Here is a 22,700-nt window from a genome sequence, read left to right as displayed (position 1 = left end):
CTAAGGAATATACTGGATTTAACGTCTTCATTAAGCAAGCCCTCCAGTTACTTTAGCCAAACAGTATAACTCCTGGAGTGGTGTATCTTTTATTAGAATAACTCTCTTTTACAGACAACTTACCACGTATCGGTGCTTCTTACTCATCAACAAAACTGATTCTAAAAAACACATCTGATGATGTCCTGAAGGCAGCAGTCTGTATGTTTTGGATCTTCTTGAAGCCGTCATTTTTTCAAACGTTCCTGTACTCCTTGAGCAAATGATTGCCAAGGCAGCTCAAAATCCAAAGTATAAAGAGTGATTTGTGTTAATAAACAAAATCCGTACACAAGAATGGTGAGGTTGAAAGCCAAAAGATTATTCTAGGACTGCAAGATGGCTAAATCACGCTTCTGTTCCATAATTAACAGGCTTCTTTCTATTTTCAGCGTTCAATGCAATTGTAATCAATACAGCCCTACAGGAAATTAGGGAAATCAAAAACCTAAAATTAAGAAGCATGACATATAATGGAGAATGCTATTGATTATTTCCTCAAAACAAATGGTATTCCAAAGACAAATGGATTTCCCACCATGGGATCTTTTCTCATGTTGCCACATTGAAACAGTGGCAAACTGAGGCATTGGTCCCTCTTGTCATTAAAGATCTTTTATTCTTTGTTACTAGAAAGTTATTTTAAAATGTACGCAGAACTCACTTGTGTCGGAAAATGTCACTGCTTTTTGTGATGGAAACCTCTTTCTAAGCAGAGGCTTAAGGACATGTTGCAAAGCGAGAAGAATAATTTAAAGCATAATCTTAAAACTGTTATCCCCCAAAATGTCGTAATTCGTCAAAAGTGATCAAAATGTGTTCTCCTTTCGCTTAACAGATTTAAAAAAAAAGCTCAAAGGTCATTAAGGGAGACATACTGTAGGTGTGGAAAATCAAATTGAGATCTTCGGAATTTAAACAATTTGGAAATATCTGTTAGAGATAAAGGAATTTGAAGAAACCTGCACCAGAACAAAAAGCTTTGAAAGTTCTTGGTTATAAAAGCTATTTCAACTGCAATTTCAACGCAGATTCCTGTATGCAACAAGAGCTCCCTTGTTCAAGCTGTATATGTTTCCTACAATACCGAAGGCTATGAAGGGAAAGTCCATATTCTGAAAAATATCCATTTTCACACCACATTCAATGCAAGGACAGTTTAAAGAGTGATAGTTATATTCTACATTCAGTACAAAAGTGCACATATATACTGAGGGTCCTACATAAAAGTACTCACACACCTCATAAGAATATATTACACCCATAAATTTAACCCACATTAACCTAAACCAAATGTTTCAGTTAGTGTTAAATAGGTTAAGTTTTGTTTCTAATTATATTTACGCAACGCTGTTAAATTTATGTAACACACTGAAGTAAGGTTTACTTGTGCGCAAACACAAATCGCATAGATTATATTTCAGAGCTGCAGTACAAACACAGACTAAAGACAGATTTGTCCCCTTCATTTGAAGAGCTTCTTCCAAAAGCACAATCCGCAGCAACAAGAAGCACCAAAGTTTAATTCACAATCATTAGAACAGGTTCCCCTCGGTTTTTTTGTTTTTCCATCCTGTGGGTATCCTGCATGCTTACCCACAACCACCCCACTGTTACATAATAGTAATTAAGAAGTCATCTAGTTTTTGTTATGTTGAGTGATAGGGCTAGCTTCCTCATATTTACTGTATTGTTACAGTCCTGCCTCATACATGAAAACAGACACAACAACACATATCTGAGAATTGCGTAAAAATAAAATACACAGCCACTCAGCTTTTCATGTGCAATAAATTATTCAGATTTTTTTCCTGCTTCTTCTGATGAAAGCCAACAGTGGATTTGCCAACGGAATGAGTTTTATCTTCAGAAGTTGCTAAATAGCTCCAGAGTCCGCTTAATGCTGTTTTCTGCTTAACCTATCGCCTTCCTTGAAACTGACATGACAGCTGTGAAAACTCTAACTTTGCTACATCAGGCTAACCCCAAACTCAATTCGAAATATTCAACATTAAAATAAAAGCTTCCTTTGGCTGGGTCAGTTACAAAAACATCGGGACACGGTTACATTCTTCTCTGGATAAACAATACTTCTAAATACGCCTGGGTTAGCCGTATTTTTAAGCAGCATTCATGTTTTTTAAGGTGCTGATGAAATAGATAAACATGTTCTTCGCCTACATGTGTTGGTGGTGAGCTGCGTGAAGAGACTGAGGGGAAGGGGACAGCCATAATCCACCGCAAATCCATTATGGATTTCGGAATTTGTAAATGAAAAGTGGGCAGTTATGTCCACATACAGCCAGAAAGTTGAGAAAATAAATACTTTGCGAGGTAAACTCTGTTTAGCGCTGGCTAAATTTAGCCTGCATTTAAGTGCAGAGAACCAGTGACCTCTTCCACTGTTATTGATCTTCACACAGACTTAATATCCCCTCCCCCCACCAAGCCCACCCCCCACTCGCAGAACCCTCCCCCACTGAGACTGCAAAAGAAATAAGACTTCCTGCCTGGCCAGAATGACATGGTGAAAGAGCAGATTGCTGTGCCTTGTGATGATGAAAGCCTGAATGGAATTAACCCTCTATCAGCTGAAACAAAAACATTTGTGTGGGCAGCTGCTGCAAGGGTTAACATCAAGGAGCCATACAATACAGTAGCTTTTCCTTTTATCCGGCAGAGCCCGGCCGACCAAGAGGGTTGAGTTTTGAAGGCTTTTGATGACAGGGTTGGTTTTGTTTTTAAGAAAATGCAGATTTTTTCAGAAAACAAAAAGAGCTTTAAAAAAGAGACCCCACTCCCCACCCCCCTCCTGAAAACAACTAAAAAAACAAGTTTTCTTTCCTCCATCTAGATAAGAGCAAAAAAAAAAATTAAACCAGAGGGAAAGAAAATTGCTTTGTTTTAATGGCGAGGCTGTAATCACCTTTGAGTCAACCCCAGCTGTTACGCACAGAAGTGAGGAAATGCTACACCCAGGAGCTCCTGCTTCAGCTGATCGCTGCCATCAAACAGCGAATGAAGGCACGAGATGGGGGAAAAAAAAAACACAGCCCATCGTGGCGCGTGCTAACCGACGTCTATATTCACATTTTTGGTTCAGATGGTTCCTTAATGAGCTCGGATTACTCTGCGGTATGTACATAATTAAGTGGGTGATTTCAACAGTAAGAGAGTGAAAAGGGAGAAGGAGAAACGCTGAAAGAATTGCAGTCCCACAGTTTGAGAAATCACATTTTCAGATGTCTCTTGCAAATGAGGCGTTACATGTAAACAAGCGAACAAGCTCTTTAACCACTTATCAGCGATTCCTTTCAAAATCTTGTGTGTCCAAATTCCACACTTTCTAAGCAGCACAAAATACAAATTCCGTTCGTTTCAACCCCCTGTCTCTAAAAAAAAAAACTCATCTTAATCCTGTTTCTTCTTTGAATTCACACCAAGTCTTCATGAGATGCAATGATTAAATCGACACCGTGGAACACAGAGGAGCCTATCAGTAAACTGGGCCGGTGAGATAAATCAAAGATTTTATTTATCAAAGGTCAACACGTTTGTTTTTTAAATAACAATTGCATAATCCTGATGTGCTCAAATGCTTTCTGCACTCCAGCTCAAAGTTTGAAAAGACATTCAGGTAAGAATAAGCCAGTCCTTCGGGAGATCTGTACCTTATTCTAAGAGCTACAAAAAAAAAGGCAAGACTAAAAAAAAAAGGTGCAATTATGCAACCTGGAAAAGAATGTAAGGAAATGAAGGGAATGTGGGTGGCGGTGAGGCTAAGATCTGTGTGATAGCAGCCCCAAACTAAGGCCCTTGCTAACATCTCAGATGCTTTGAGCACTTGAGCTGACTGGTCACACCAATGTAAGAAAATTAAAGATATACAAAGTAACACTAAGTGGCTACAATCACAGCTCGGGAAAGGAAGCTTATGCTGGTTTCCCTCATATTTTGGGGGGATTGTAATTGTATGCAAGCAGAAAAAAAGAAAACCTCCAAACTGGACACCAGCTGAGGTCCACAATAGGCCCCAGGGGAAAGTACAACCCTATGTGGAAACACCCCAGCCCTAATACCATCAAGTAACAACTGCTGCACAGAAAACCTTTTCCAGATGGGCGGCGTGAGGACAAATCCCAATAAATTACTGATACATACAAAACGACGATTAGCGTGAGCTCAAAAACGTCAACTTCAGATCTGTAAGAGTAACCGGGGTCTCCTTGTCAAACCCCTAGCCATCTTCTCAAGCGAAAGAAAACCGAAAATGACATCTTTCCCAGGAAAGAAAAAACAACCCAACTCTCAACCCTTCAATGCCAGCGGCCAGATCTCACCTGCAGCGTTGCAAGGGGGAAGTAAAAGAGAGACCCCTACCTTCCCATGTGTCCATTTCATTCTTCTCCCAATTTGCCAGTAACTTCCCTGGAAGCCATTCAAACATGCATCTGCTACAAAAAAGCCACCAGCAGGCACAGCCACAACCTCATGTTTCTTCCTCTCTCTAGTGCCAGTTGCTCTCTGAGCTCAGCCTGGGATGCAACACTTTAGCCAGCCCCACAGGTCAGTTTACAAGCAGGTCATGTGACTGCAAAGTTCAAGCCCTAAGGTCACAACTTTGCTTGAGGTCCAATGATGACCAGGGGTTATCTGAGTGGAACTGATAGCCCTATTTTCTCCAGTTAACAATGCTATCCCTCCACCCAAATTAGCCCCAACTTTAAATTAGAACAGCCCTCCTAAATACATTTAGGGATAAACACACAAACAAACACAGGCAGCCAATATTACAACCTCTTGAGGAATTCACAACCGCAGTTCATTTTTCAATTGCTGTTAACGGACATAAAAAAAAACCCACTCATGCTGCAGACATCTTGCAAAACTTCATAATTCTTCATAAACCTTTGTCTCACCATTAGGAGTACATACTACTCCTGGAGGCAGTGAATCATTTGTATTGCTGGAACAAAACAAGGCCACCCATTACATGCTTGAAAAAAAAAAAAAACCCTCCCCAAACTGATCCATCAATGTCAATGCACATCAGAGGAGAGTGGAGAGAGCAGAACTCAATGAAGATCTCCTGCGATTGTATTCAGTCACAAGACTCACAGAACAAAAATCCAGCCCTTATTTTGTGTCAGGGGGAAGTCACCCTTCAATAAAGCTAACTTATAAGGATTACCTTCCATAAAGATTGTCTCCTCCTTCATTCCAGGTACACCCTTTTTTCAGAAAACCATGGTCAAAATGTCCCCTCTTCCTGCTCAGTGAGCCATGTTAACAACACTGCTGGCTGGAGCAGTGCTTGCCTGCCATTCTGGTGGTGGTGAGTCAAATGGGATCCTTATGCTAATGAGCTGTGATGTCACAGATAAGAGGCTTTTCACATTCAAATGCCAGAAGTTGATATAAAGGTTCTTTTTTTTGAAAAAAAAAAATATATTTAAGATCAAGAGATTGCTGGGGCCCCATGACAATTCAGGGATGGGGAGTGAGATGTTAAACGTTTGAAAGCTCTAGCATCCCCAGAATCTGGGTCATGTCGCCCTCCCCTCAGGCACGACCAGTCCTCCACAATAAACCCCTCCTCAAACACTCTTCACCAGTACCTCAGGAAAGCCAGGGCTATGTGCTTTGGAGGTTAGGGATTAAGGCCTTTATGGGAACCTTGACTGGAATGGCAAATATTTGGAAACACCAGGCCTGCTGGTTTCTCAGAGCTCCAATAGTACAGTGCACCCTGGGCCACAGTGTATTGAGTGGCTTTTCCTATGACCTCAATACCATCCAATTCATAAGAAGAACATCACCATATGTTTCCATGTAATGGGAAAGTTTAACAAGAGGCTTTTTACTGAATTAAAATCCATAGAACTGACTACACTAATCAGGAAAGCACACATTACAAAGACCAGACTAAACTCTCTTTAATGTTTCTTTTTCAATGTAGTGTTTACCAGTTTTTGCAGAAGGTATTCCTATTGATACAACAGCTACAAAAGAGTCATTTTTTATCGTACAGTACACTAAATGAATGTAAAAAAGTCCAGAAAGTCTGCAAAATCAAACATTGTTTGCTGGACTTAAAGCCATTGTTACAGTGCAAAGCAGCCTTTATCAAAAGTATTCACAACAGCCCTACAGTGAAGTATGTACTGAGAACACAGCTACTGCTGTGACTGTGTCTGCTCCATTCAGTGCTTAGTGTTGTGTCACAAACATTTCTCAACGTCAGGACTGCACGTTTCAATGTAGCAGAGGTCTGTAGCTTCTAATAACTGTGACACAAGCTCTGCATAAAACAAAACGGGATTTGAATGCATTCTACTCAGTGTCTCTCTCAACAGACCCTGTTTGATAAAGGCTTGCACATCTCTTGATTTGGTTTTTCTTTGAAGTTAATTATTAACGGGCTATTTATGACTAAGTAGAAGATGTTTTGCTCTGAGAAATGTCTGTTTTGTTGCGTACCTCTTTCGACCATGATGTGCACTAGTTTAAAACAAATGCATTACCACCATGTGTTTTAAAACAACAGCCAAAGGCAACGAAGAAATTGGAAAAATACAACTCAGCAGACCCAGATTCTACAAGATAACTGGTGTTTGTTAAATGGATAATACAGGTCTTGAACATATGATCCCTAAAGAACAAAAATAATTTTGATAGCTGATAAAGTGAATGCAACTGAAATACACTTAGCATTAACAATATTCTATGTTGATGTCAATACTCAATTTCTGCCAAAAACATGAACCTAGGTTGTTGGGTAAAGACTGGAATGTAACAATTTAACAATTTAAGACAAGAAATCAAAACAGTAACTATAAATGGGTCTGTACTTGATGTTCAAATAGATCTATTCTAATGGCAAAAGTACAACAAATGAAAAACATTCCTTTCCATTACAAATTTAGTGCTGGGTCTTCAGGAGTGAGAAATTCAGAACAATAGCATTGTGACCCTACAGGTTAAACAGGCAGGGAGGGAATTCTTTGTTTTCATTGTCTGACTTAGTGCCATTTACCTAATGTGACAACTTGATAATGTTAAAAGACTGGAATCAGCATCTTATTAAACACATGCTTTTCACCCAGAAACAACAGTTATTGAGTGGATTTAAGACTTGTTTTTACTGTATATACTTGCGTGACAACCTGTCAGGCAACATCTAAAGTGTAGCATTCAGTCTACATGAGGTTCACATATTTATATATGTCTGAGAGGAATGAGTAGCAAATGGAATAAGTATATGAAATAATTTAACAAAATGAAGTACAGATTCAGAAAGAAAATGTAGAACTCATGAATTGTACTTTCACTATAAACTATGAGCACAAAACCTAGAGAAACACTTAATATTATATCCTGAATAACCAATTATAATTATTACCAACATTACTAGTAGTAGCACAAGCATATCTGTAATATAAATGAGACAAAACAAATACATGCACATTGATTTATATTTACACTATGGGGAAAGGTCGTTGTTCACTCTGAACAAATAAAAATGAATAAAATATTGTTCTTTCAGTGACCTACAGATTCCTTGACATTTTTGCACCACTTAACAGAACTCTTTTGATGACACACATCATGTTAAAAGAAATTTAAAAGGACAAAAGGAAGTGGTAATATCTTTCTCAGTAAGCTCAAACACAAAAACAGCTGAAATCTTTAGTGGCTCTAGATAGAATTCACTCTTATTGGAACAGCCTTATGAAATTAGGGGATAAAAACAGGGGTCTCCTTTTCTTTTTCACGTATATGTATAATACCAATATGTGCAATTGAATGAGAGTCCAAAGTGTGTATTAACATATCAATCTACATACACTGTCCTAAGGAATATGTACCAATCATAAATTAACTTCCATTTCTGCTTGGTCGAGTTATTGTGTGTGCTAATTTTTAGACCACATTTAAAGTGCCTCTGACAGTGATCTCTAACACCACAAGCTCAAGCATTTTCCCCCAACATTTTTAAACAGATAGATAGAAAGGCAAACAGGCAAACACTGTGAGGGTCTGATTTGTAACTACAGGTACTTTACAGAGAGGGGCAGGGCTTTAAAAAAGAGTATTTGACCGTTACTTCGATGGTCTCTCCAGATCAATCTGTTATTTCTGTTTTATCCGGGAAAATGAAAGGTGACCCAAAGCATTCAGGAAAGACGGCTTTGTTAATTAAGCAGCACGGTGATGAGTTTATTCAGGTTTACAGAGACACTGCCTGTGATCCCCAATCCTTTTGTCCTGCGAATGGAATCCACTGCTTTGATTACAACAAGGAGAACATTTCCATGGCAGAAGGATGCTTTCAATGTGAATAAGCTACCTACAGTTCAACTGGCATCGGAAAAAAAAATCCAAGTCACAATGAGGCCAGCAGAACCTCCCATCAGCGAAAACTGAAAATGATGATTTCAGGGGATGTCTGAGAACAAGTTAACAGAAACAGCAAGGTGACTGAAACACACATGAATTATGTGTCACGGAGACCTGGAGATACACATTAACATGGGTCAGTGGAAGTATAAAGTATGCTAAAAATGTTCAGATTTCTGTAAACATGTATAGTACGGCATTAAGATTATACATTAATGCATAGCATAACAATAATGTGCTATTATGCACTGTGTTATGTGTTATGCATATGTGTTATGTATAACATATACATAATGCATAACATAACAAGTACAATCATTTTATTATGGTTAAATGGTGCTAAGTTTCAACATTTCAGAATGAGAACTGTAAATGTAAAGCCTTACAACTTTTAGTGTCTTAAATTACCAGTGTCTTTATTGTTTTCCTTTGCGTCAAATCTTAAACTATATACAAATGTTAAATTTGGTTAAATTGCACAATTTTCAAAGGATTTGGTGATGAAGATGGAAAAAAAAATTCATGCAACTTTGTCTGCAGTAATACAGTAAATAACTAAAACCTGTTCGGAAAATCACAGTGATTCCACTGAGAATTAAGACAGAGAATAAATCTTGAAAGGGCACAGTTCTTAGCAGAAAAGCTGGGAAAACCTGCTAAATTGGTCCAGTTATGTGAATGACCTTTGTTTGTTGAGAACTGGGCTGGACTAAAAACCTGCACACACACCAGCTTTCTAGACCCATGAATGGAGACCCCTGGAATGTACTGTATGTCATCAACAGTTTCAGTGTGAATTACAAAATAAAAGTGGAAAAACATCTATTTTAAATGAATGCAACATCAAGATAGGCAAACTTTTGAATTCAGGGAGATAGGGGTTTTAATGTACTGTTTTATTACTTCCAATTTAAGAATTTAATGGATAGTACTCATTTATACAAAGCAAAAAGTAGCGACAGTTAAACATTTTCTGTTTAAATAAACTGACCTGTCTTTGCACACTGCTATGTTTATATGTGCATATTTTCCTAATAAGGACTGACAGACTGACAGCCTGTCTGGCCTTTCAAATAGCAAGAAAACAGCACTCAAAGGTGAGTTTAGGTCAAAATGAGGGAGACAGGCTGCACAGAGGCCATGTGTTTGTCTGTTTCTGGTTTTGTAACAGCCAATTTGTTTTTCCTTTTACAATAAAGTTAAACGTTGCATAGCAGGAAGTGCTTTATGAATATAACCCTCTTGCACCTGCTGGGTTTACTTTACCAAATCACAGGATCATGCTGAAATGTTGCCGATTTGTATCTGTGCCTCAGCAAGTGCTAATTTGTTGCTAAGGAACAAAAGAGGAAATAAAAGTGATCCGTTTCCTTATGTATTACCAGCAGCAAAATCAACTCCTAGTGGTGCCAACATCACACTACTGAGTTTAATTATCACAGACAAGAGAGACAACTTCTAGGATCTCTGAAGATAATCAATGCTAAACTTTTCTGTTTTCACTGCCCTCAGTCAAATTGGGATTGCTAGGAGCAAAATAAAATGTTCACACACGGAGAAGCAAATTCACAACCAACACAATACATCACAAAATACAACACACATATCCGGAGAGAAAGATTCATTCAGGCTTCTCTGTGTGCTTCACAGTGATACGTGATGGGGCTGCTCAGTTTTGACTTGTCTGATTCAACTCTGTCGGCATTCTTAAAGTGATCTTGATTCGCAGGAATTTCCAAAGACAATGTATTGCTCCTTTTCTATTAATTGGTTCATAGGCAATACCAAAAATTCAGCTTAGATTAATTTTATGGTACTGTACAAGGACAGCGGTCCCTGATCCCAAAGCTCCATAATACAGCAGGTTCTATAATAATCCTAAAATCATTTTCTGAAGACTTGCAAAAATGTCAATTTTCGATCAATTTAGCATGAAATTAGAAGAGTTCAGGTTAGTGGCCAACACTGCTACTTAGATGCTGTAGGATGTGCAGGTTTTCATTTGAAACATGCTCTGAATGTATTCATTCAGATAATGGTTGAAATCATAGTAATGCAAAATCTAAACTAACTCACAAATTGTTTCAAGCTAGAAAGAACCTTGTTAAAAGGTTGTGGAGGTTACTTCCTGGAAATTATCTATTTTAAATGAGTGCAACATTTTGCATCAGGAGACCGGTACAAGACTGGTAACTATGAGCAAGCACTCTGGCTGCAATGTTCCGAACAAGCTGAAGCACCATGGTTTAAGATCATAAGGACAGTAAATGAGTTAGTAAGTTCAACAACAAGGGCTTAGTTGATGAGGGTACCGAAAAAAATCTGAATCACTTATATTAGAAATATCTAAACACAAGGTGGTTTTAATCAAATAAAATTAAGGAGATGCAGAATCACCCAATCTCAACAAATATAAAACATATAATTGTGAGGAAAGAAGACTGACTTTGAGATGATGCTGCACTTACTGAAGTACATTAGCAATCCACATTTGGCATTGTTAGTCCAAATCCACATGGTGCTTTTCACTGGGCACAGTGAGAAACAATTTAACTTTGGAACTGCAGATTCATGCTGACTTAAACTCATTAAGCCTTCAAAGCTTCATGCAAATGTTTCTGTTTTTTTTTTTGGTTACTATCGTATAACAAAGACTTAGATAATCAATTTACATCAGTGGGTAACAAGACAAGGTATCCTCAGAAACCAGCTTTTACTCAACAGAAAATAAATTAATTCCATAATACAAAAATGTTTTGCATTTTTATTTAAAGGTAATTTTGCAGTTCACTGCAAATTTATCAGTTTTTTTGAGGTCTTAATACCATGTCCTGCGATGACAAATCATGTGAACTAATTTTGGTCTTTTAATGAAAGATACGTGTCTTTCATAAATGGGGTTTGTATAAGAACATGCGATGGTATTTTTCTGGCTCCATCAAAATAAGCACAATGAACCATATATTTTGTGGTTTACATTTAAAATAGGATTAAATTTAAAGGGATATTTGTTGTTTGAAACACTGGTAACCAATAGATCAATGCATTTGATCCATTTCAGCAGATTAAAAAAAGCCCCAGGTCATCTACAAACACCACAAGAAGGAGCACTGTGGAATAAACTGGTGTGCTTAATTACCATTTCCAAATAAATTGCTTACTTAGGCATGAGAATGTATTTAGCACAGTAAAAGATGTACATTAAAAAATTTATATGTATTGTGCAATACAAAACTACACTAGAAATCTTGACTGGGAGATTTTTACAAGCAGAAAGGGTATCGTTCATACATAATCTCAGATATTTAAAATGAATATACAAAATATACAATAATTATACACAAACATATGCTTACCAATACCTATACACAATATATACATGTACACAAATACACTTATTCTACAGTACTATGCATGTTTTGGATAATGTATACAAATTGATAATACACAACTAAAATGCAACACTGTGATATAACGTTTTGAATGTCAAAAGTATAAAAAATGTGAACAGAAGTAAGGAATAAAGAATTATGCTATGTTGTCAGTGAAAAGTCTAACATAATACCAAAAAGAAAACTTTAAAAAGCTGGTATCAGATATGACCTTGCTGAGCAATCCTGACCTCTGGAGCAACTGTTGTAGCCTAGCCTGCTACACCTTCCCAGCTGGATGTGGTTTCTGTTAAGGCATGAGCGAGTTGATCCCACAGATACTCTACTCCAATTAGGTGAGGAGAAAAGGCTGCCCGTGGTAAGATTACACTGTGGATCTCAAAGAAGTCCTAGGGTTTTGTAGCCTTGCGACCATTGACCTTCTGGAATTGATTTCATTTCCAAATTGGTTCCAGGAATGAAAAAAAACACAAGTTAAACCCCAAACTATTGTATTGTTGACCAGTAAGGCTGTCCTCTATCTCTGAGCCATCAACATGTTACCCTCGAACAGCCTCTGAGCATTTTCAGACAGATGGCAGAGTACAGTCATTAAGCCGATGCTGAGTAATTTTTTTCGTGATATTACTCATACTCCAGCTACTTCTGTCTGAAAGCATTTACCCAGATGAATCTGACCTGATCCCCACAGAGCCTGTATCTTTGGCTGGACTGCTTGTCATCGAAGCTCAACATCTCAATCTCAGGACAGCTTCTCTCACATCCAACAGCAACCAGGGGGATTTTATGACTCAAATAGCGTATTTACACAATCTTTACCAAATTAACTTTTAAATGGAATCATATAGCAAACACTGACCAGCTTGCATTTTTTAAAGCCACATAACTCAAGCTGAGTATACTGCTATTTCAAATTACTCAGCCAATCAACAGTTTGCTCAGTATTTAAAATAAATAGCATTCAGCACGTATCCAATATGTAACAGATCGGAAAGTTAGCATTTAATTTGTGCGGCAGTATAATTAGTATTGTACAAAACACTTTGTTTTTCAGATAGAGAAATTGTTCTTTGCATTTCAAGAAAAGGCTTTCTCTGTTTACTTAATTTTAGCTTTTAGAACACAAAAAAATACTGAGTCACTTAATTAGAGCATAAGTTCACAATACTTATACTTACTAATTTCATAAGACTGTACCTCGAAAAAACTCATTTAATCGATTAGACTTAAATAGGTGTTCTTTAAAGTCAGTTTCTATAAGCTGAGAAGATTCCAATTCAAGACTACAATTTTTTTTTTTGAAGGAGAATCCTTATTTAAGCAAACAAATTTGGCAAGAGAGCAGGCAGGGAACACAGCAAAATGAAACAGAGGACCAGTGTGTCAGAAATGCTATTTGGAAAGTAAGAACTGAAGAATTGAGATGTCTATGAAATGAGGCCTACAGTAGAGTAGGTTTCAGCTTTGACATCTGTTCAGAATCCTGAGCAGAGAAGTAAAATTATTGTGGCAAATTATTTTAAATGAATTTTACGTTGCTCACGGCAAGACCCAATGCTGACATGGCAAGACTGTTTAGCCTCTGTGTCTTACAGTGATTTTATATTAAAGATAACAGATCCAATGTACTGTTCTGCGCTAGAGCCAGTCTTCACATCTTTCAAAATTAACCAAAATCCCAAACATCCCACACTAACACTTCCAACTTGTTTTGTTGGTTTGTGAAGGCAGTTTCCAGCTTTTGTAAACAAGACAGTGCTCTCTTGAGGAAACAGGAAACGTCAGTGCCAATTTGTGCATTGTAAGGTACTATATTTGTACAGATATAGTGAGCACAACACTTTGGGATTTCAATTTATATGTGGGATAGATGAGCAGGACATGAGGTGTATATACTATTCATCTCTCCTTGGGTTCTTATAACAAACTAACATGAAAGGTTACATAACACAAAGGTGGTAGTAGCCATACAGAAAATGCTCAGTGGCAGCAGTTCGTATGTATTAAAATCTCCCTGACTGAAGAAAAGCACTTAGAATCCAAACCTTTCACCCGGTGTTCCTCTCTCTCAGGAGGTGTTTAAATTTGGTTATAATTATATACCATGTTAAAAACAAATCCTACATCATCGTTTTGAATCTTTTGTTAGATTCAACACACAATCTACATTGTTCACACACTGGTATTTCAGTTCAGTTTATCTGTCAGATGCACAGCTGCACTGAAATGTTTATTTACATGTATGCTCTGATACAAAGACATCAAGGTGACATTAAAGTCGTGGTTTTCTTGACAGTGCACTGTGTTTCTTCCACAACAGTCAATTGTCCTTCAGGTGCAAGTTTAGTGCTGTATATCTGCAAGCAGCACATGGAGGCAGATTAGTAGACTAATTTAGCCTGACTGCTTGTGAAATAGCTGCTTGTTCAGGCACAGTAAGTGTACAGGAGACCCGTCATAGAAAAAAAAACACCTTTAGCACATGAGCCACTGGAATTCTGTTGCAACACAGTGACCACTCTTGGGCCTTTCCCTGCATATCAGGGGAATTAAAAAAGTGTCAGCATGAGAACTGTAAGACAGGACATTATGCAGCACTCCTGTTGCCAAGTTTCATGTTTCTAGAATGGTGTACTACGTGTATTCTGGTGCAGAAGTTAATTCAAGGGATGTTACGTTGAAACCGTACAACAGACTAGTAAAATCCCTATTTTGCATACTGTGTATAATTTTGGTCACCCCGATCCAAAAGAAATCCTGCTGCTCTATAATTAGCACTAGGCTTCAACAAAACTGTCACGCTAATAAAACAGAATCGTTTTAGCGCCGAGCAGAGAAGACCATGAGAAAACCCAGTCTAAGTATTAAAAATGCTCCTGGGCACTGAAAAAATCAAACAGATAGACTTCTTCAGAACTCTCAGCGAAACAGAAACCAGAGCACACAGACAGGAACTACAGGGAAGTGCATGTAAATCTGTGAAACGGAGGCACTTCTTTATACAAAGGACTGGGGGAGAATAAAACAAGCTACCCAGCTACGCTGTTGAAGATGACACTCTGGCTTCTATCAGGAAGTGGCTGGATGAGATCTTTGATTCCATTAGCTGCATTTTAAGCATGTTTCTAAACATCAATTTATTCTGGTATTTTACTTAAGCACGATCGTCTGAAATCTGAACCGCAACCACGTACAAATTATATTCAATCTTTTTCTGTTTTAGAAAGGAATACAGTCTAAGTAAAGAAACTAGAATTCCAATAGCTTACCGGGACTTATAAGATGGATCCTTTTCAACAGCAGAGCATGGGCAAGGTATAAATGTGCCTGATTTTGACCCTTGCAGCTGACTTGGCTTTCAAATGAATACTGATTAGGTTCATTATATGGCAGCTTGGCTGAAGAAGAAGGGCTTATGTGAGAAACCTAATGAGTTTCCTGATGAACTAGTTCCCCTTAACTGCCAAGTTCCTAGACTCCTTCAGCTGAATAGCAGCTGTAGCAATATTTCTGCAATTGTTCCACGGCCTTGAAGGTAGTGCGTATATACCTCAGGTCGAGAAGAACTACATTTTCTCAGAGCTTTAGGATCATTCCTAGTCCCCAGTTTTAAAGACAAGGAACAGATGTGTTTTTTTTTTCATCGATTTATTAAGATCTGTAAATCAGTATTTTTATGGAAAACTGCATAGTGATAGATAACCTGCTGAAAAATTCAAAACTAAAATATTATTTTTATCCAATAAAAACTGATTGTGGCTTTCAAGGACCAGTGGTAGCCACCCCTTTTCTAGGCATCAACATTTGAGTGTCTTGATCTACGAGCTGAAAAAAAAATTAGCCTTTTCAGTCTGGAACAGAGAAGACAAGTGTTCAAAATCCTCAAGGGCACTGATAGTCAATGCGATGTACCTCTTCAGATTAAACAGCAAACTGTGAACCAGACAACACAAGTGGAAACTATGTGGAAGTGCATTTAAAACTGAGAACTTCTTTACACAAAGGGCTGTAGGAGTATGGAACAAGCTAGCCACCCATGAATCAGAACCCAAGTTGAATCAATCAACTATTGTGTACCAAAGGGGCCAGATAGGGCACTCTATTCAATTGTAACCATTCTTATGTTCTTACCTACACAATAGCATATTTTAACAAGGAACACAGGAAGCAAGGATATCTTTCATTACTTAAATCTGAAAACAAATCTCAAAAGCCTACACATTAACTAAAATATAAGCGACAGAAAAAGCTTTTACATACTGTACATGAGTACTTTGGAGATTAATCTCGAGTTTGGGTAGTTATGTCCTCTAAGCCACCGTTTGAAAACAGAGAAAACTCCTGATGCAATGACAGTACCATATCAGCTTTTTGAGCACCTGCTATATTCTTCAGATCTTCAGCTTGCTCTTTGAATATAGTTACACATGGAAATTAGAAAGATTACACAAACTTACTAGCTTCTTTGGGTGCCAGTATTTTAACAATAAAAATCTCATGCAGTCTTTTCTAGAGGAATCCTGTTTCGCCCTTTACATTGTCGTCTACAGATACCAGCAACACACAGCAGTTCAGTGGATAATGCATTGTTCCATAAATTTAATGCTATTAAAATAATTTGAATTATTCTGTTAAAACTGAAAAATCAGTTCAGCTGTGAGCCAACTGGTAAGAATGTGCACTATTTACTGCCTTATTTAGCTCTCAAACCTTGGGGCAGGTATCAAGTACTGCTTCTTTTGTGTTTCACAAACCTCAGATTTCTCTATAATAACTTGAGGATGTTGCACTAAACTATCAGAAGCTTCACTAGTTCCTATTATCCGAGGCATTTCTGTCAACTCCATAAACCAGCCACAATGTTACACGTATAAAAAACTCAGACAACTTTTGCTTACTTTTGCATTTTGTTCCTGTTTTGTATTTCTAAAGCTTTCTACAGCAAGAATGAGAGCTTCGGAACGAAAGCAAGGGGAATGTAATTATCCAGTATTCTTTTATGACCATTTTTTTTTCAAATGCCCTTGTGTTGCACCTTGTGTTGCCACAGGAACTATGGCAAAGTCCAGGCATGTACTCAAAATGACAGAAACAGTACATGTAGATGGGTGAGGTCTCTGGGCAGAATCTATTATCTGCTTTTTATGAATCCACCAACTCAGACCATATTCAAGAAAACCCACCTGTTCCTCATTCACAAGAAAAGCACCACACCAGTTTCAGAATAATGTGTCGTTCTGAAATACAAAGTGGTCAGAAATTGCACACATTCTACTCAATTCTCGTCCAATCAGCTGTCCAAGATTTTCAAAGATTTTCCTTGGGAATTCCAGGTATGCCACAGACTGCTATCAAGATATTTATTTCCTAGGCAGTGACCAAACCCTAACCACAATGAGTTTTTTTTTTCTGGCAGCTCTGTCATATACATATCTTACTTGTCAATTTCCATTGCATTTAACTTTGGAGAAATTCACATGCTCTGAAGCTGGAAACTGAAAATACAAAACCACATAATGAGAATGACAATAATTAGAATTATTGCTGCCACACAAAAATGGTCAGCTTTTCTTTTTCTTGTGTTTGAACTGCTGTAAGGTCTTGATAGCACTCAATCAGACAATGTAACCCAGGACAAGGGTGATTCTTTATGAAGATAACTCTTCAGACAGATGAGCCTTTTTCATTGATTCTTAATGGTGGAATATTGTAAACATAAATTGAAACCAATAAGTTACCTCTTTTCTACCACTGAAAGGCTTTTTGTTCTTTATCAGACTTAGAAAAACATTTGAGCCTGCCCTTTGCTTTCACTAACCAAACAAACTTGATTTCTTGTCCTGCATGAGCTCAATTTTAATTTTCACATCATGCAAAGCTCTTTCAGTACAGTGTTACAGATACTGGACTGGACAGCTGCTCAGTGCACAATATCAAGAGAGCAATTGTACAAGAGAGTGCTCTGTGCTTATCAGAAAAGGGCAGAGTTGGCATTCAAGCCATGCAGAAATGTGCAGAGCTTGTTAACACTTCACTAATTATTAATTTCAGTAATTGCGGGTCATCTATGGGCCACTCATGAGGTTACTATGAGAAGGAACTAGGGATGTCATGGTTTACCGAGTAACAAAGTCTCTTGGGGAAACACAATTTCCAAGAATTAAAAACAGAAAAAATACAGTTCTTAAGCATGCCTTTCAGAATATTCCGTCCGAAAAACAACAGCTGAAATAGTTGTAACATTTGGCTTTGGAACCGAATGGTAGTATTCAGAAATGTGCACTAGGTGTGAATGGACTGATATTCGGTGTTTTCTTTAATTCTCTTCACCAGATAACTTGATTTACTGTCTGGCTGACACTGCAACAACTTTTAAAACACATTTGTAAACATGAAAATGCTTTGGTAACCATTACTGGAATGTTCAGTGTGTCTTCTGCACCACTGTTTGAGGTCTCATATCTCACTGAGTGCTATTTTGTAAGTACTGAGGGTGCAGAGCAGAGATGATTGAGAGACCAAGATTTAGCGATTTTGCAAAAGTAAGAGTAAAAGCTTTTCTACAGGCCAACAATTTGGCCTTCAAAGGTTCTCTGAATCTTTTCTGCTTGTAAATTACATTCAGCAAAGTGTTGTTGTGATGGTCAGGTAGCTATATTTTAAAATAAAAACTGCTCACCAGGTAGTGCAATATGGTTCAGTGTATTTAATGAGACCAGAGGACAAAAAACAGCACAATTCTAAAAGCATTTTCAACACTAAAAAACAGGACGTTTTCAAATATAATGAGAGCACTAACCTGTTTGAGCACAAGGCAGACAATTAGGAAGTTATTGTGTGTATTCTGAATAATGTTTACCAAACTACTTTCTAACGGTAATGGTAATGCTGCTAAACAACAACATAATTAGCTACTTTAATAAAACCTTATCTGGCCTAGTTATTCATATCGCCAGCTTATGACTGGTTTTAACTCAGTTCTTTTGCCCCAGAAGGGACAAGATATCACATAATGATCATATTGATCATAATGACCATGGACCAAAACAAAATATAAAAGATACAATAAGAACCAGCAAAAAAAAACTAACCTGTACCAAGCTCTGTAATCTAATAATACGTATTCTACACGATAATTACACACATGTAGATTTCTGCATAAAATCTACTTTTCAGCGTCACCTGTCTTTGCTTACTGAATTCTGATCCCCCCAAAAGTTCTAAATTGCAGCCGCCTTTTTATTTCCTGTGAACTCAATCAAAAAGAAGCAAACTGACACTGCAGAGCTCCGCACACACAAAGAGGATTATCCCTTGGAATGAAAGTCCTCAGAAGCACTTAATCGCTTCTTTACAGGATTCAAACGACCGCCAGAACGCGAGCTAGCAACGGCACGATTTGACCAGCAGAGGGAGACAAGACAAGATTAAACACAGGATCAACTGAAACTTCCACCATGTACTGTAGACACAAAGATAACTCGGGTCTCATTTAATTGTCCTCCATCAGACCTGGATATGAACACATTTTTATTACCTGAAAGAAACTTTCATCCTTTAAAACTGTATTACTACAATTAAATATAAATTAAATATACATTTCGAGTGGGCAGCAGACAATTCTTTTACAATACTGAAAATAATTTAGCTCTGCAAGAACTAAGACTTAATCAGGTGGTAAAAGCAGACTGTGGAGGCACAGTACGGAAAAGATGTACAATATTTCTGAGCTGCGACAAGCTCAGAAACTCTGAATCCGTACCCTTGCAGAAGGGCAATACAGAGCACCAGGATGCCCCAGCTTTGCGGAAAACAAGACAGCGAGCTGATTGTTGCCTGCTAATATAGCATGACATAGACAGGGGGGGCAGGGGAGAACTTCATGGAGAAAAAGAACCCTTTCACAGGCCCTCCCACACTTTCATGCCAAATGTTTAAAGAAGTTATTATGCGGAGTCTGGAATGAACTGTCAAACGTGTACCATCTTGCTCATTCCTTGAGAAGCAGAGCTGGAGAAAGCCTCCCTGGCACACAGCCCTTGCAGCATCCTCGCAGTCTCTTGAAGTAATTAAAAAGCAGCTTTGCCTGCTTTTAAACTGAATCCCACTGGTGCTCAACGTCGCCGCTCAACCGCCGCTGTTGTCACTAGCCTGGGCAACAGCGTTCTCCCATCAGCATCTGGGCCGCACGATTGGACCTAGGGGCCCACAGTGGGGGCCACCCTCACTAAAATACCTCCGCGGGGAGGGACCCTCTAAAAATAGCAGCTGTTTGTTCTTGTGGCTGAGGTTTTTTCGGATGAGACTCCAGCCAGTCTACGCTGCCAAAATATAATGACAGGTTGCAGAGGGGCAATTTTGGTCGCTCCTTCAAAAGATAATGTCTATTATAGCAGCTGAAGAACGGAGCCATGGAAATTACAGTGCGACTGGAGCGGTGCAGGCGTCATCGGCCGAAATCCCGGAAAGAGAGCCAGTGGAGCTGCCTCACTCTTATCCCCCCACCACCCCACCCCACCCTCCTCCTCCTCCTCCTCCCTGCTCTCAGCCCCCGCCATCATGAAGCAAGGGCAGCAGAGCAGGAGGCAGGAGGTGTATGCAGGGGATGCTCTGAGGACATTATGCAGAAAACACAGAACACTCATTTCTGTCTTGGAACAGCTTGGATCGGTTTTGTTGGGGTTTTTTTTTTTTAAATAAGAAAAAAAAACTGCACACAGCATCACAAGCAGTGGGAGACGCCACACGACACGGAGAAGGAAAAAAGTGCCACAATCCCAAATCGCCCTTCAATTTGTTTCACAATAAAGACAATCTGAAATATTTTACCTCAGACTTAGTATTTCAGCTTCTCCAAAAAAAAATTTGCATTTGGTCATATGGGCATTAACGGTAGAACGTTTGTTTAGCGAGTTTCCACATCAAATCCAAGTGTTATCAAGTCCGGGCTGACAGTGAGCAAACTCCTGCACATGACCACACAATGCTTTTAAATCTGCTACTTGAAACCACTAAGTGGATATCAGAGTTTTATTATATAGTTGAGATATTTAGAGAGAAAAAAAACTTGGAAGGACTGCCATATCAGAAACATGCACACAACTGGTTGGTTCTTTGGCAAAGGAAATTGTTCTGAATCTTGGCTTGACTGCTCCTCATGCTTTGCCACTGTGTACTGCAGATAAAAGATGTGTGGTAACACACCCTCATTTAGTAATTGCATTCCTCATGTATTACTGGAAACCGAAACACCGATGTCTCAGCACTACCTGCTCGACAAGGCAAAATTTTGCATACAACTAAGTAAAGACTCTCGAGATTATGATGATTATCACACTAAGAAATGAGGAACATTGGCACGATTGATAGTTCATGACTCAGTCAGGGAAAGACTGCTGAAATTGGGCAACATGTCTGTTCTGCATTATATACCGAGCCATCAAAAGAAAACTCTCTCTCAATGATGTAGATTTTTCTTTAAGATAACTTTATTGGCCATTTATAATTTCTTGTATTAGGAATTTGTTCTTTGTATCACCTTCTAAAAAGTCTAAGAACTCCGTTCTGATTTCTTAAGTATATTTACTTCTCTGACAGAAGATGTGGTTCTGACTGGCAGGCAGGCCTTTTACTACTTTTTAGCTTTTCCACAAGTCACATCCCTCTAACATTACCATACAGTCTTACTCAGCTCTGCTGTGGGACAGCATGGTGCTCACCACATGAAAGCATTCCTCTACTGCTGGCATTCCTTGGGCAAATCCCAAAACCTCACAATGAGGGCATCTGTCGGAGAAAGGGTGGGATCCACCGGTTCAACCAGCACTGTAAGTGGAAGGAAATTTGCTTTCTGCTTATAGGCAAGATAAATATAGATGCCCGTTTCAAACTTCAACTTAATCTCAAAGGCAGCAATAGATTCTGCATACTTTCTTATTTTTATGCACGTTTTAGCCCCAAATTACAATTGAACTGAAGCTATCTAGGTAACTGCTATCCCTTTTGCTTGAGAAATAAAGTCGATGCCTTTTATTGAACCCTTCAGACGGATGCTCAAAGGGGCTGGGCACAAATCTTCAGTAGTGTCAGGACACCGAAAGAGGGTGTCAAAGAGACTTTGTGGTGAGGGATGGCAGCAGGATCTACTGTAGCACGTAACTGTGACTCAAATTCCTGAGTCGCAAGAAAACACCAGGATTGACTTGTGCTTCCCGATCTCAGTGAGTGTGGGATCTCCACCACTGGGTGCTTCCACAACGCCCCCAAGTTCAGTCTTCACCCGCTCTGCGTTGACAGCTGTTCCACTTCACTATTTTGGTTTCTTCTGCACTTCACTTTTACAGACATGGAAGACAGAATATCCCATGATGCTCCACATTAGCTATAACAGTTTACCCTCACAGGTTTTGGATGCATCACATACGTTTTTCACAGTTTTGTGTCATGTCATGGTTAAAGGAGTCAACCTAACTGAACTGATCATCATAAAAATCTAAAAATAAACGAACGTACTTCAGGAACATAAAGTGAGGTATATTAAGAAAAGTGAAGAGAAACTAAGGGCAAGTTGGTGCTCCTGTGAGTGCTATGGTGTTGTACGCGAGCCACAGAAATCCCGTCAGTGAAGAAGAAGGAGAACACTTTGAGCTTCTGGATTGAGGATTATTAAGTTGGAAAAACGTGCCTCTTAATGGACCAGTGATTCCTGAAAAGGCTGCGAGACCACCACTTAGCGGGGACTGAGGGGGGGAGAGAAGAAGCCCAGGTTGGTTTGAAAACTCCAAGAAGCAAGTGGGGCTGGACAACGAGAAGGTCGCAAGAGGTTCTGCTTCTGCGGATCGTGAGGTTACAAGCTGTGCACCACGATGT

The 22,700-nt window shown here is 38.7% G+C and overlaps 1 protein-coding gene across 6 annotated transcripts in view; it reads right to left on the bottom strand.

Annotated features, from left to right (window-relative positions):
- Positions 1 to 22,700, bottom strand: part of nr6a1b (nuclear receptor subfamily 6, group A, member 1b) — a 204,017-nt gene that overhangs the window by 44,356 nt on the left and 136,961 nt on the right. Inside the window, exon 1 of one of the 6 annotated variants that reach the window (XM_015367139.2) lies at positions 5,231 to 5,320. The exons of 4 other annotated variants lie outside the window; for them this stretch is intronic. In XM_015367139.2, coding sequence (XP_015222625.1) covers positions 5,231 to 5,258 — 28 coding nt within the window. In that variant the 5' untranslated portion in view covers positions 5,259 to 5,320. Of the gene's footprint in view, positions 1 to 4,419; positions 4,551 to 5,230; positions 5,321 to 22,700 lie in introns of those variants that run through there. One more of the 6 variants, XM_015367138.2, reaches the window with a different exon arrangement.

This window comes from Lepisosteus oculatus, chromosome 24 (genome assembly GCF_040954835.1).
Source record: "Lepisosteus oculatus isolate fLepOcu1 chromosome 24, fLepOcu1.hap2, whole genome shotgun sequence".
Lineage (NCBI taxonomy): Eukaryota > Metazoa > Chordata > Actinopteri > Semionotiformes > Lepisosteidae > Lepisosteus > Lepisosteus oculatus.
Note: the sequence above shows the minus strand (reverse complement) of the source record. Positions and strands in the feature narration are given on the sequence as shown.